The sequence below is a fragment of the Cylas formicarius genome, unplaced genomic scaffold, assembly GCF_029955315.1.
Source record: "Cylas formicarius isolate icCylForm1 unplaced genomic scaffold, icCylForm1.1 PGA_scaffold_6__28_contigs__length_40554024, whole genome shotgun sequence".
Classification (NCBI taxonomy): Eukaryota; Metazoa; Arthropoda; class Insecta; order Coleoptera; family Brentidae; genus Cylas; species Cylas formicarius.
In genome coordinates, this window is record NW_026844347.1 from 9,096,799 (window position 1) to 9,111,450 (window position 14,652).

General features: G+C 32.7%; 1 protein-coding gene across 3 annotated transcripts in view; it reads left to right on the forward strand.

Annotated features, from left to right (window-relative positions):
- The window catches only part of LOC132702911 (lachesin-like), a 513,947-nt gene extending 503,340 nt beyond the window's left edge, over positions 1-10,607 (forward strand). For all 3 annotated transcript variants that reach the window (XM_060671771.1, XM_060671769.1, XM_060671772.1), the window contains 2 exons: positions 4,107-4,275; positions 8,611-10,607. In XM_060671771.1, coding sequence (XP_060527754.1) covers positions 4,107-4,275; positions 8,611-8,711 — 270 coding nt within the window. In that variant the 3' untranslated portion in view covers positions 8,712-10,607. The remainder of the gene's footprint in view (positions 1-4,106; positions 4,276-8,610) is intronic.
- The last annotated feature ends 4,045 nt before the right edge of the window (positions 10,608-14,652 follow it).

Genomic DNA, 14,652 nt, shown 5'->3' on the forward strand with positions numbered 1-14,652 from the left:
TCAAGCCATGAACATTTTCGTCTTCCGAGACATCTCCTGCCCCTCTATTCCCTTTCCATGACCACTCTGCGCCGTTTCACATGCTGCGGGAGTGCTTTGTCGGTTCCCATCATTCTTATAACATTCTTATTTGTCATTCGTTTTGTCCATGGAATCTTCAAAAGTCTGCGGAAGACCCACATTTCAAATGCTTCCAGTCGTTGCATTATTCTCTTTCCCATTGTCCAAGATTCCGTGCTGTATAAGACAACATAATAAATGTATGTTTTCACAAAACAGTGTCGAGTATCCAGTGACAGAGTAGTATTTGTTAGGAATGTCTTTATTCTCACAAATGTGGATCCTACGTTTTCAATTCGTGCTCGAATTTCGGTGTCCGGATAAAGTTTTGGGTAATCCAGCACCCGAGATACTTAAATTTTCTCACCTCTTCTATTGGAGTACCATAGTAAATTTTGATTTCTGCTGATGGCCATCACCTTTGTTTCTAATATATTTATTGTCAGGCCATTTGATCACCTGATTCTACAATGTTGTCTATCAGTACTTGCAAGCCTTCTGAACTGTCTGCAAAGGTGACTGTGTCGTCTACATAGCCTATATTATTAAATATTTTACCGTTCACCTTCATACCAATTTCGCTGTTCTCTAATGTTGCCCTCGAACCCATGACTAAAATACAAGAAATACGCGAATTGACTCGCGACCCTGAGTCACACTGATGTATTCTTGAATAGGATAATCGGCAGATTTATCAACGACAAGAATTTCATGTTTGTTTTTGTTTAATTGTACCGTCCTAATAAAATTATTAAGATAAATTAGAAGACGTATACTATCTTGATATATAAAAAGGATAAGCTTAAAATTTTTAGCAGTTTCAAAAAGTTTTGGTTAGTTTACCATAGTTTTTGAAAACAAATATCCAGGAAATAGTACCGAAAGCACTGGGAATCGGTTTAAGAACTGTACATAGAATTGTGCATTAAGTACAGAGGAAGACTAAAAAGTATAAACGAAGAAATGCAGAGACTAAATATTTCAGATGTGAAAATGGAAGTTCGGAATGTGATTTGTGATTTATACTATTTCAGTTTTGAAAGAAATTGTAAAATGAAGTAGTGTTTCGGATATTGTATTGTATTATAAACCGGGCTGTAATCGAAGATTTTTGTCTTAATAGCTACTCATAATTAGCCACCGTGTACAATGTTTTAAAAAAATATAGTGAAAATTACAGACGATGATATTTGTTTTCTATAACATTAGACAGTTTTTTGGTATATACCTTTTAGTATTCTAAGTATTATAAACTGGCTACCACTGTTGCTGCTACTGCTTGCTCGAGACTGACTGGCAGATTTTCATCTTCTTTTTATTCCTTGAAATATTTATTTTTATATTTAAATAAATTCAACTGTTTAATATGGTTACTAATAATATAAAATTCAGTTTACCACCGAAATAATCAAAATATATTTTTTAACCTTTTAACTCGTCCTGTAATATAATTAGTGTAAAATAAATTGTATGTGTGTAAATTGTATCACAACAGTGCGTAATAAAAAAAAACTATTTTTCTTTTTTCAGGTATATTTTAGTAGTCTCTGTGTTTGCGAATTCGATTAAAATAATTAGTCATGTTCGGACCAGCATGCTAGGACTGGATTTGATTATAGTATTTTAACGTTTGTCAGTTCTGGCGGTTACGTTATTCAGTTAATGCTGTGTGACAAAAATGTACCCAAAATGTAATGCAAGTAACTGAGCGACTAGGATTGAACCATATCAGTAGAAAATGAAAGGGGTTGTTATTTTTCTGAATACTAAATACTAGTTTCGATCAGTCGAATTTCGTTTACCGAAATGGTAGCGTATTTGCATTATGCCCTTTAATTAAACCCAAATTTTAAAATTATTGAATGAACACGCCACGTCGATCGCAGTTCCAATTAGTCGGAAATGCTGTCCTAACGGACAGATAAACTGTTGAGTACAAATAATAAATTTTCGGCGTAAAACACTCCACACGACAATCGGATTATATTGGCGGATCGAAACGAAAATAATTTAGCCTCGTTTCAGCTTTCAACAATTTGACGTCATTAAATGATCATTGCTGTGGCATTAACCGACGTTATAGTGCACGCACGTTGGCCACATTCATACGTTATTTTGACCTCACAATCAACCTAATTACCGATGGCGTCTGATCGCCCCGTGCATTAATTTTTGCCCAATTAGTACAGATAATAATAATATTCTCTTTCTACCTATTCTCTCTTTAATGGGCAGTAATCGGAAACATTTTATTTATTAAATATCAATATTTTAAGTGACGCAAATAATATTTGGACATGATTTTCTTTTATTATTTTCCACGTAGTAGTCTATATTTTCTTGAGTCTTATAAAAGGTGTTGTTGGAAGATGGAAAACAAATTAGCCTCTTCTAAATAACTACAGCATTCATCAATGAGGCAATGCAAATGTTGTAATTTTAATACCGATTCACTTCAGAAATAGGTAAATAGGAATTTTTACCATGTTCAGTAAAGTAAACTATACATTTAGAAATAATATGAAACATATTAAACCTGAAACTAGTGTTTCCATGTGAACTAAGATTGGTATAAAAACGTTTAAGCTATTCTTAACCGCTTGGACATTGTAGAGCATAGATTTATGCTAGAGACATCCTTCAAATAAAATTTTCTACCAACTTTAGTACATTTAAATTTAATATTTAAAAAGAATATGTTAATCAAATTGGTATAAAAAAAGCCTCTTAAGCACCACGAGGTTAACAAAAATTCCTAAATAAAAGTTTAGGCCATCTAATAATAAACTTTACTGAAACCTAAAATTATTTTGAAAATGTTATTTTAATTGATGGACTGGAACGTTTAATTATTTTTAATACTATTTTGACCACTAGAGTTGTAAAATGCACAATTATTATAGCCTATAATAGGTTAAGTTGACTTGATATCTGCTCTTGAGATTCTTGGATTATTTGGAGCAGATCTTTCTCAATGAGTAGCTGATAAAGATCAACGCCTATTTGTAAATATGATGACGGTTATTGTGTCCCGTGATTTTACTTGATTGCTGTTCTCGCTATTCTCCCTTTTTTGCTAAATTTAATATTGATTTTGTCCTGGGCTTGAGACGGTGCTATATCCAACCCTTAGAAGCCTTACAGGCCATTTACTATGTGTTATTTTTTTTAATCCTCTTGGCGCAAGAGTATCGGAAAAAACTGGATTGTTATGTATGCGGTCAGTTAATTAATTACCAGTTTCTTCATTAAAGCACTCTATACAGGCTGAAGCTCCCTTTCCACCCCTCCAAGTAATTTTTCTGAATGCTATCCAGAGTGTTTTCAACACAGAGCTCAATAATCTTTTGTAATTTATCTGACGATGAAGCAGATGCACTAATCTTTAAAACAGATTTCGTTCCAACTGCCAACCTTTAGCGTTCCTAGCAGCACTGGCGATCACAAATTCACAAATATTTTTTATAAAATGTTCCGGTAACTTTGCGCAATAGGGTTCCACAGCACTTTCCCCACACACTCCTTGTAATTTGTTACAGCGTTCCTAAGCAGGTTGAATCCAACATCCTTAAAAATTAATTCAAGATCTTTAACTTATATGTCTTACCTATTGAAATTCCCTAGTAAACTGTCTGCTTTAGATTTTTGGTGCCTAACTTCTTGCCATTTTTTCTGGAACAAAACGATTCATCTTGTCGTCCAGATCTATACTTTAATAACACTAAATATTTCTTATAACTGCGTTTTTTTGTGGTGCGCTTACTAAATAAAGGCACTTTTTGGATATTTGGGGTAGGCAGCTTACAGTTCATCAATCCGCACGTACGGGGTCAAAGTATTAGTCCGTGATTTCAGTCGGTTTTAAGGAGCAGGAAAAGCAGTTCACGAAAAAATAAAAAAATAAACTTCGGAACTCATCCAAATTTTAGTGGTGCATTAATTTGGGAATTTGGGTGCGATGTGAATTTTCGGTAAAACTTTAACTTGCTTTCGACCATGAATGGCTCGGTATATTAATATTCACTTACGAATACTATTTCTGACAGATAATCAGCTATTCAAGTTCAAGAGGCGGCGTAAGCGTAAACACCGAAAGGGGCGAGACAAGCAGAAGTGTTTTGCTCATACAGAAAGCGAGACCAACAGATTCCGGAAATTACCAGTGCAACCCTTCGAACGCCCGACCTGCAAACGTAACAGTCCATGTTCTGAATGGTAAGTATTAAAACGATCCCTTAAACCAGACACATCGTCCCTCTACGTTATAAGATATTCTGTTCACGTCACAGTACGTTTACTCCTTCGGTAATATTAAATTTTCCCCACACCCTGCTTGTAATCGTTCCTCGCACACATGGTTGCACGGTGGTGAAATTATGAATCACCCCTAAAGTATAGTTGCCCTAAACTAGACGTATCTCGTATCTCACTAATTGGGAAAGATAGTTTTTGTAGCGCTTCTCAATACATTTTAAGGAACCCAATATATTATTAACCCTTCTTTTTTGTATCTATAAACAATGTGAAACAGAAATTATACTAAACAATAACATGAAGTGTAAAAAACAGGGTCACTGGAGGCAACTTTGAAGAAGATCGATATCCAGTCCCTTGGACTAGTCGATTTTGATTTATTTTATTCTTAACTTAATTAAGATGTAGGTAAAATATATTTTACATGTAAGCAAGCAGAAACTGCATAATCAGAGGTGTAGTTCTAATGTGAACGTATTGTACTGAAGCGAGATGCTATTATATGGGCTAACTCATGATGTGGGGGAATACTTAAACCACGGAATTTTAAGTTATTTTTTATTTGCTAAATACTGGGGCAATTTTTTGTTATGACAGCGAAAACAGGATTGCTGAACTTTTTGTATATGTAGTTGGTCCGTATATTTCACCACAATAGTTGAAATTGAACCAAGGAATCTGCGAAAGGAGATAAAGACAATACATAATGTGGGGTTCAAAATATGAGATACTTTACATAATAATGAAGGGAAAGATTGTGGACAGGTCAATTGTAAAACGCAGGATACCTTGGAATACAGTCCAAGATGGGTATATAGAAACCGGAAATTTGAACAGGCAAGTAGGTTTCGAAAAAAAACGGAAGACAAGTGCAATTCTGCGGGTGCTCCTGGCGACTGCTTTTATTGTCCTAAATGCTTTACGGAATCGTAGCACTACAGCAGTTCAGAATCAACGTTTAAAAAGCGTGCGTAGGATTAAGGTCGGTGCCTTCAACGCATGCATACATATGAATGAATGATATATATATATATATATATATATATATATATATATATATATATATATATATATATATATATATATATATATATATATATATATATATATATATATATATATATATATATATATATATATATATATATATATATATAATATATATATATATATATATATATATTCCGGGATATCATCCGTTCGCTCATTGAACTCCGACTGGAATCCTGCATCCGACTGGAATCCTGCAGACGTTTCGCCAAAATCTCACTTGGCATCTTCAATGCTTGCGCTCCGAAAACACTTCGAACACGAGCATTGAAGATGAAGATATATATATAGATGCCGGAATAAATATTTGTTTTGATAAAATCGTATGGTATTTGTCTGTTGTAAAAAAGATGGATAACATCATCTTGTTGTATTCGATCAAAGGCTTTTTCTAGAGCGATAAAACACATGTAGGCTGGTCTGTTGTATTAAATGGATTTTTCAGTTATTTGCCCTAGCATGAATACAGCGTCTGTACAAGATCTTCCAGATCTGAATCCTTTTTGTTCTTCAGTCAATGTAATATGGGTATTGATTTTATTCGTGATAATTGTGGTTGTTAATTTGACTGTCGTATTGAGCAGATTTATTCCCTGGTAGTATGTGGTATTTTTTGTGTCCTTTTTTGAATTAAAAAGTAAAGTTGTTGTGTTAACACGCCATTCGTCTGGTATTTTATGATGAAACATGATTTTCTTTACTAAAGTTTGTAATTGTTGTGTTAGTTTTATTCAATGCAATTCTACGTCAATGCAATTTCTACGTCCCGTGCTTCTATAGTTGTTTTATCGTTAATAACTATGCTGGGTGTACTTATGGATTCTTCGTTTTTATCATTTTCTTTGTGGTATAGCTTTTTAGATATTTTATCCAAGGTTCTTTTTGTATAAAATTTATGCTAACAAGTTTATTCATTTCCTTTCTTTTATTTCTAATTAGCCTCGATATTTGTTTTTGCAGTCCATAGGAATCACGTTCCATCCTTTTTTAGGTTTGTCTTACAAGAGAGTTAGTTTCATTACGTTTTTTTTTTTATATTTTTCGTACTATTCTGTGGTTGTGCCATCTTGTATTCTAGGTATGCTTGTTTCTTTTTTTGCACTGTTCTTTAATTTCTTTGGTAAACCATGTCGCCTTGTTGAGTTTGTCTTTATGTTGTGTTATTTTTCGAGTTTCCAAAGCTTCCTTTGCTGCTTCTTTGATGTTGTTTTTTAATTTTTCCCAGCTAATATTAATATTGTCTGGTTCTTCGATGGGGTTTTTAACAATTTTGTTGTTTAAACGGGTTTTTGTTAAAGTTCTTCACGGTTGGGTCCCATAATGAACAAATATTAATTTTTATTGTTTGTGTAGATGCTGTTTGTTTTGTTTCTATCACATCAAAAGGCAATGGTCACTTCCAGCGTTAACAGTAGTAGTGTTCTTATTTTTAGCACTTGCAACGGGTGTATGCTTCTATTAGTTACGATTTAATCTATCATTGACTGTTGTCCTCTCGCATTTCTGAACATGTGTTAGTACTGTACTGAGTGGTCAAAGAAAGTGTTATTGATTTTTAAATTATTAAATGAACAGAAAACCACCACTAGCTCTATATTTTCATTTAATACATTTTCATTTAATCGTTGTTCCACTTCAGGAGTCATGTCATCAACTATCGTTATTAATTAGGAGCTAACGCCAACTTTGAAATTGGGACCAGTTTTTAACGGCCGGTGAGTGTGAATCAAGAGAAAGCGTATCAACAGCCATTATGAGCGAATTCAATCTTTATCTAGGATACCTAATAGTGGCATACGCTACTTAAGGGATGACATAAAATGAAATTTATATTCGGCTTATTCGAATAAATAAAATCCCAAAATTACCTCGTATATTGCAGCCTTCCTCTCATGGAGTATCACTTCCCTAACACAATTTTCACACGCAGCAAGTGAGGCGGTGCAGATCCGATAAACGCCGAAATTTGATTAACGAAAGGAGCTTATGTTACCAAGTCAATCGAACTTCTGTATAATGCTGCCGCACACATCCCGCGAAGTGCCATGTGCGCAAGTTTGAATATTTTAATATAACTCTGTAACTACAGGAGATATGGCAAAGTAACTGTTACCTCCACAAAGGCGATCGTTATTTCTATGGATATTGACAAGATCGATTTTTAACGACTCCTTATTTTTCAAGTTTCAAAAAACATTTAACAACTTTCGGGTGCTTTTCTTCGACTTTTTCGAAAGTTGTCAGATTTTGAATATAATTCTTTTATTACATTTATCATTTAAAGTTTTGAAAGAAACTCTAATAAACGCAGTGATTTGGATATTATATTAGACTTGAATCATTATCGTTATAAAAAAGATTGTAAGTGAATATTTTTAAGTAAAGAGCCTCAGAAAGTCAAGATGGAGAAATGTGGATATTTTTAAATAAAACTGTTTCAAAAGAGAAAAAGGGAATGTGCAATTTTAATTTTTTCTTCGACATCAATAAGTTTGGAGTATCAGGATAATACGAACTGAAAAAAAGTTTGAAAAATGGTTAAAGAAAATTGTTTCCAAACTTGGATGCTCCGTTATTGTATTAGATACCGCAGTGTAGCATTCAAGAATTTTAAATGAAGAACTTACTTTATCTACGCATAAAAATAATATTTATGAGACTGCAATTTTATGAAAAGTTTGTTACTTTCCCTTAATCAATTTAATTATAAGTTTGATTTTCATTAAATTAAAATTTAATTCAAAAGCAAAAGGGGTCGTTAGAGTGGATGGCCGTGTGTCGGTTCATTTATTTTGCTCACCTGATTTTCAATATCATTTGTGTTTTGAATAAACGTATAAAGTATTTCGTATCATGTTACTGAACACGCGCACTAGAAAAATTTTTTTTTTGCAGGTCTATATTAATTTCCAATTTTTGTCGGCCAAGATTGTTCAGAGATGCAACGCATGGTTTGACAAACTCTAGTACTTTTGACAATAACATTTGTCAAACAATCTAGATGCATGTCTCGCTTTGTATATATCTCTGTCGTTGATAACTACTTTCTTGACATAAATCAAAAGTCGTCGAATCATTTTATTTTTGGTTCCTTTATTTTATATCTATACCTGCAAAACTACATTGCAAACTAATTTTATTTTAAAATAATGTAGTAGTTTAATGAAGTTTTTTAATTAAAACAACACTGAAGTAAACTTTTTCTAAAACGGATAATTATTTCACTTAATACATCTTTTTGTACAGGTGAACATCCAGAAGCTATGCAACACGGCGGAAACCAGAGGATGGGCCCTTCACTAAGCGTGCTCGCATTTATAGCCTACGTCCTGCTAACGTACAGTTAAATATTCCCTTTCTGTTAAAGACTCTTCCAGTGACTACTCACGCTATTTGGACTCCGTTTTATTTTTAGTGAATATGAGCTGATCGGTGTATATCAAAAAATGTGCATGTTTTTCTAAAATAATCCCTTCAAGTATAGTGACTCTTGTTATCAAAATTGCGTAAAAATATTAAAACAGTGCATCTCATTTTAGTATCATATATGTTATTTGAAACTCTCACCATTGCTATTTCGGACACCATGAGTTATAGGGTTTGATTCATATTTAAGCAAACATACTAATAGAGTCGGATAATTTTCGGTTGCAAAGTTGAAGCACAAATTATGCAATTCCTCCTTTTCATTTTATTCGTCAACCACCGTTATTTTTTCATGTTATCAACTTTATTTTTCCTTATGAGTTTTGCTTTCTTAATGGTATACTACAAGCTACCATTGTAGTTCAGAAAGCGTGAACACGAGAGTAAAAGTTTACAGCAAATGAAAGATGTCTAATTATTTTAGCTACCTTCATTATTTTACCGTAGTCTACAGTGGCTTTGACATATTTATAATTGCAATTTACTAACTAGGCAAAACTCCATAATTACAATATGCCCCCAACAGAAAAACAGAATATTATCTAAATCCCAGATACCTTTTAGGCAATTTAAACTACTCGTTGTTTTATATCCTTTCAGAGGTCCCAATGGTAAGGGTCAAATGTAACTTTTTTTTTGGTAAGTCATCAGATAGCACAATAAGCTGTTGATAGTCAGTACCTTCATCTCATCTCATGAAAACAGCATCATCAACATTATTAGTACAGTAAAACCCGGTGGACTTTCAAAGAAAAAAATATGCAAGAGGAATTTTCCGATCCGATCCGATCCGATCCCCTAAGATGAAAGTCAGCGAAATGATTGTTTAAATTGGAGATCAACATTTGAAATAGCGGCCAATTTTCAAAAATTTTGTGTTTCTTTGATATTTTCTTGCGATCTCAGTTCTTGAGACCTCCTCATAGACAATCGGTGACCGCATTATCTTAATATATTTATCAGCCTGTCAACAATGAACTACAATACAAGAATAATGCTTGAGAAGCCATTCTACACTAATGAACTGGTTGTCATGCGATCATTAATTCCTGTAATTAACATGAACTTTTTTTTTCTCATTCCTTAAATTAAACTAATGTGTATTATTAAGACTAATATAATAATGAAAAAGCTCAACTATATTCTAGTCCATGATACTTTACGCAATTTTGGTTACCGCGAAACATCAGATCTTGCCCTTTCCAGTATAAAAACTTGTTTCTGATTTTTGTAAAACTTTGACGAGATTATGTACATAATGTATTTATCAGATTTTAAACTGTTATTGAAGTATTTAGAATAATAATTTATTCAATTATTTCCGAAGAGGGGACGAAAATACCCTTTCGATGTGGACAGCGGCTGCATTGTGATAATATATTCAGGCTTAGAATACAGGAATGAACAAATAAATGTACTCATGCGCCTTGTTTATATTTTGGCAGGTGCTTTGTGTCGAAGAGTTTCCAAATTTGCAAATATCTATTTATAACCGCGTTGTTGGCTTGATAAATCCACGTTTCCTCAAAATAAAGTTATAGTGGATAGCATATTGAATGGGGGCACCATCACCAATAGTATCAATAAGTTCTCATTTTCAATAGTTTAAACATTGCGTTTTTACGTTTACATTTTTTTTTATATTTAGCTATTATTTCATTATTTTAATTATTTATTGTTACATACTTTATATCTCCCACAGTTTCAGTGATGCTAATGAAATACTTGTGTACCACAATTTATACCCTTAAAAAAAATTATTGACCAAGGTACCAATGCTATACGTCAAAGGATTTTTGTTTGAACTATGGACTATATGTACGGTATATATATATATATATATATATATATATATATATATATATATATATATATATATATATATATATATATATATATATATATATATATATATATATATATATATATATATATATATATATATATATATATATATATATATATATATATATATATATATATATATATATATATATATATATATATGATGACACTATATTCCGGGATATCATCCGTTCGCTCGTTGAACTCCGACTGGAATCCTGCATCCGACTGGAATCCTGCAAATCTTGCATCCGACTGGAATCCTGCAGACGTTTCGCCAAAATCTCACTTGGCATCTTCAATGCTCGCGCTCCGAAAACACTTCGAACACTTCGAGCGCGAGCATTGAAGATGCCAAGTGAGATTTTGGCGAAACGTCTGCAGGATTCCAGTCGGATGCAAGATTTGCAGGATTCCAGTCGGATGCAGGATTCCAGTCCGAGTTCAACGAGCGAACGGATGATATCCCGGAATATAGTGTCATCACATTTTTCCGTCCGTGGGTCGGTGCGTGAGAATATATATATATATATATATATATATATATATATATATATATATATATATATATATATATATATATATATATATATATATATATATATATATATATTATTTTTGATACCGCATCAAAAGATGACAGTTGTTATGAGTATATTGTCTTATTGCCTTATTAAATTATCTCTTGGTGTGTGATGCGGTGTTGTTGATTCGCAACTTATTTTCATTTTATAAAAAAGAAACTACTGACTTCCGCAAAGGTTCCTTAAGTTTATTGCTTACTCATTTATAATGGGCATGAAGGCAGTGTTTCGACCGCTATATGCAACTGACACAGACTATGGATGATATATATAATCGGGTTGGCTAGGTGAGACGTCTGAGTCCATCATTCATCCAAGTATTCCAAAATAAACTGTACCTAACATCCTTATTAAATTTAGAACGGATCTTAACTTTACTCGAAATCACCACTTCACCAACTTTTTTTTCTTTTATTGTGTTTCTTGGACAGCTTTCGGCAAATTTTGTTATGAACCAGATTAGATATTTCTATTATTATTGATATATTTTTTTATACTTATATATGCCCAGTTCTTTTCTTTTTAGTAGGTATTCCTGTCAGAATAAATATTAGAAATATATATTTACCCTGAAAAACTGTGAAATAACTTATTTATTAGAAAAACAATATACTTACCGCAGCAGAGAAAAAAAGTTTTCTTTTATATGGTAAACGTTTCTTTTGGTATCCTTTTGTTTTATTAGATTCCACACAGGAAACTTGATTTATTAGAAAATTGGCAATAACGCGACCATTTTGAACACATATGCCAAGTTGTATCCTTGAAAAATCAGTAAAATCAATCAATCCATGCTGTAAATGTGTATGTAAGGTTTTAAAATGTTCATATTTGAAAAAGTTGCAATTTATTATGTTCACCGATACATGTAGTCTAATTTCAAAAAATATCTTCTGGCAAAGGGAAAGACTGCCTTAGTCAATAATCTCGTCGATACCGGGTATACATGAACAATTGTTGATTTTTTGTTGGAAACGGCGTAGCTTGTTTCATATTGCTAATTCAGCAGTACTACCATACTATTTTTTATGTCAAATACAGCTCAAAATATTCAAAAACGTACTTGGTTGATAGTGGTTGATTCGTTTGCTATTTCTAACAGGATTGATCTTTTTCCGACAAACAGCAAAATATTGGAAAAGGTTTAAACATATACTGAATGAATAAAATCATAATTGATTTAAGATTAGTATGGATTGGATTTTGATATGTTATAGAACGTCGTACAGGATAAAACTATATGTCGTCTTTATTGAGCTGATGTTGCTTATTTCTAAAGTCTACTAGAAGAACGCAATTCAAAATGAAAATAAAATCAATTTTATTCAAAATACTAGCTAACACCAAGGGCACTTACTCAATAATAAAATGGCTTTGCAATATTTTTACGGCAAATCAATGGCTGTGTAGTAAAGAATATATCGTTTTTTATATTAAATTAGTAGGCAAGATCTATGTTTTATCAAAACAAACATACCATTACGATGCGCAATTCATTTTTTCCTTTACATCCTCATTCTTCTAATATTAATAAAAACACTCTAGCAACTTAAAGAAGAAAACTGAGAATAACTTGTATATAAAATGTTATATGATAAATGGCAAATTCCTAGACATATAAGTTTTAAACAACACCTTTATGTAATAAGTAAAAAGAATTGGTGGTATGAATATATTCTTGCGATAACGAAATCCTAGGTGTAAGGGTGGTTGACTTGAAATGTCCCAATGTTTGCGTTGATGTTTTCGCAACTTAAGTAAATTGTGTTCCCGTACATTTGCGCTTAACTGATGTCTGTGTATTTTGTGAACTGTAAACTCTTAGATTTAATAGCGGTTATATAAATGTCGAAGTATAACAATTCGTGTAAACCACCCTGTAACTATCACCACACTATTAATTTTAATAAAGAAATAAATATAATGTGTTTTCCTCATCCCAACGATTTAATAGCATAATATACGCGACATCTGTTTCACTATTGTTCTTGTGGTGGCGAATATATAGCATATTATGCAACAAGTATAGTAAACGGCATTTGAGTCACGAATTTATTTGGCACTAGCGGTGCGAGTGTTTAATAAACGAGTGACTTAAAAAGTTTACCAAACGTGTGCAATACTATATCTTTTCTACTACCGTTAGGTTTTAAGTTTGATTGATTTGACTGCCAAATATCGAAAACATCCGATTGCTTCCAAACCCGTGCGCTAATATCACGTCAAAATGTCCGAAGTGACTCGGATCCGTGGGAAACGAAACTGACATGGTAAAATGACACTTTCCGTGTGGTGTATAATTATGTATTTTCCAAAAGGGAGGAGAAACAGTAATTAACAAAATCATAAAAATTTTACGATATAATACAAAATATGATAAGGAAACCTCCGATCTGTGCACTTTTTTTTCTTAATTTCAATTATTATTGTTATTATTGATTTATGTGTAAAATAAACCCGTATAAGTCACTTAAAAAAGATATCTCAAATTCCTCTTTTCGTAATGAAACTACTTAGACATAAATAATTAAGCAGGATGGAAAACTTAAAAAGTATACAGTAAATTTTCAGATAATTTGGAATGGTAGTTTTCTGTATTTCGATTTGGTTTGTTTGGTTAAACCTACACACCTCGAATCATTCCTAAACTAGGGTCATACTAATTTCCACACAATGGAAACACGAGTTTGGTAATGTTACAGCGGTGTTACTACAGGTAGTTCATCAGAACAGTAAACATAATCATAATTACACATGAATATAATGATAGAGATCGGCGGATAATTTAGATAATAATTATTTTTATATCGAGCAAGTAAAAACTTATATAAAAGTAAGAATATGAAAACTGTCGGATGAATGAGTCCAGAAAAATAATAGCCTTATCTAGAATGTTATCAGCTTCCCATGTTCATTCCCTTTTTCCACAATTTATTTTAAAATGGACGTTATGCATTGCTACAAACCCATTTATTGGCGCCGTACCAGTTACCTTTATATTGTGGTTGCTTCTTATTTAAAGTAAACCAATGAACCAAGTTGTATTTCGACCGGATCACTAAGTGTGAGAAAAGGAGGACGGTGTTTTACCCAAAACAAAAAACTATAACGGTCCTTTTAATTGTGTTTAGTAACTTACAAGATCTTAGACAACAAAACGTACAATAAGACAAGCGTGCTACTTGAACTAAAATTACGCAAAACATCGCGTTCGCGATCTCTATAATGCAGCCATCGTTTAGTCCATTTGAGGCACCGTGTTGCCATGCGCTCTTAAAAGGGGTCAAACTCGGGCACTAGAACCATTTTTTTTTCTAAGAAGACGGGTATTTAATAGGATTTTTTGTGGTAGGAATTCATCAAAGATCAACATTCACGTCCTCATGATTGTCTATAGTCCATCCCCGACAAATCCATTTTTGCCGCAAATGTG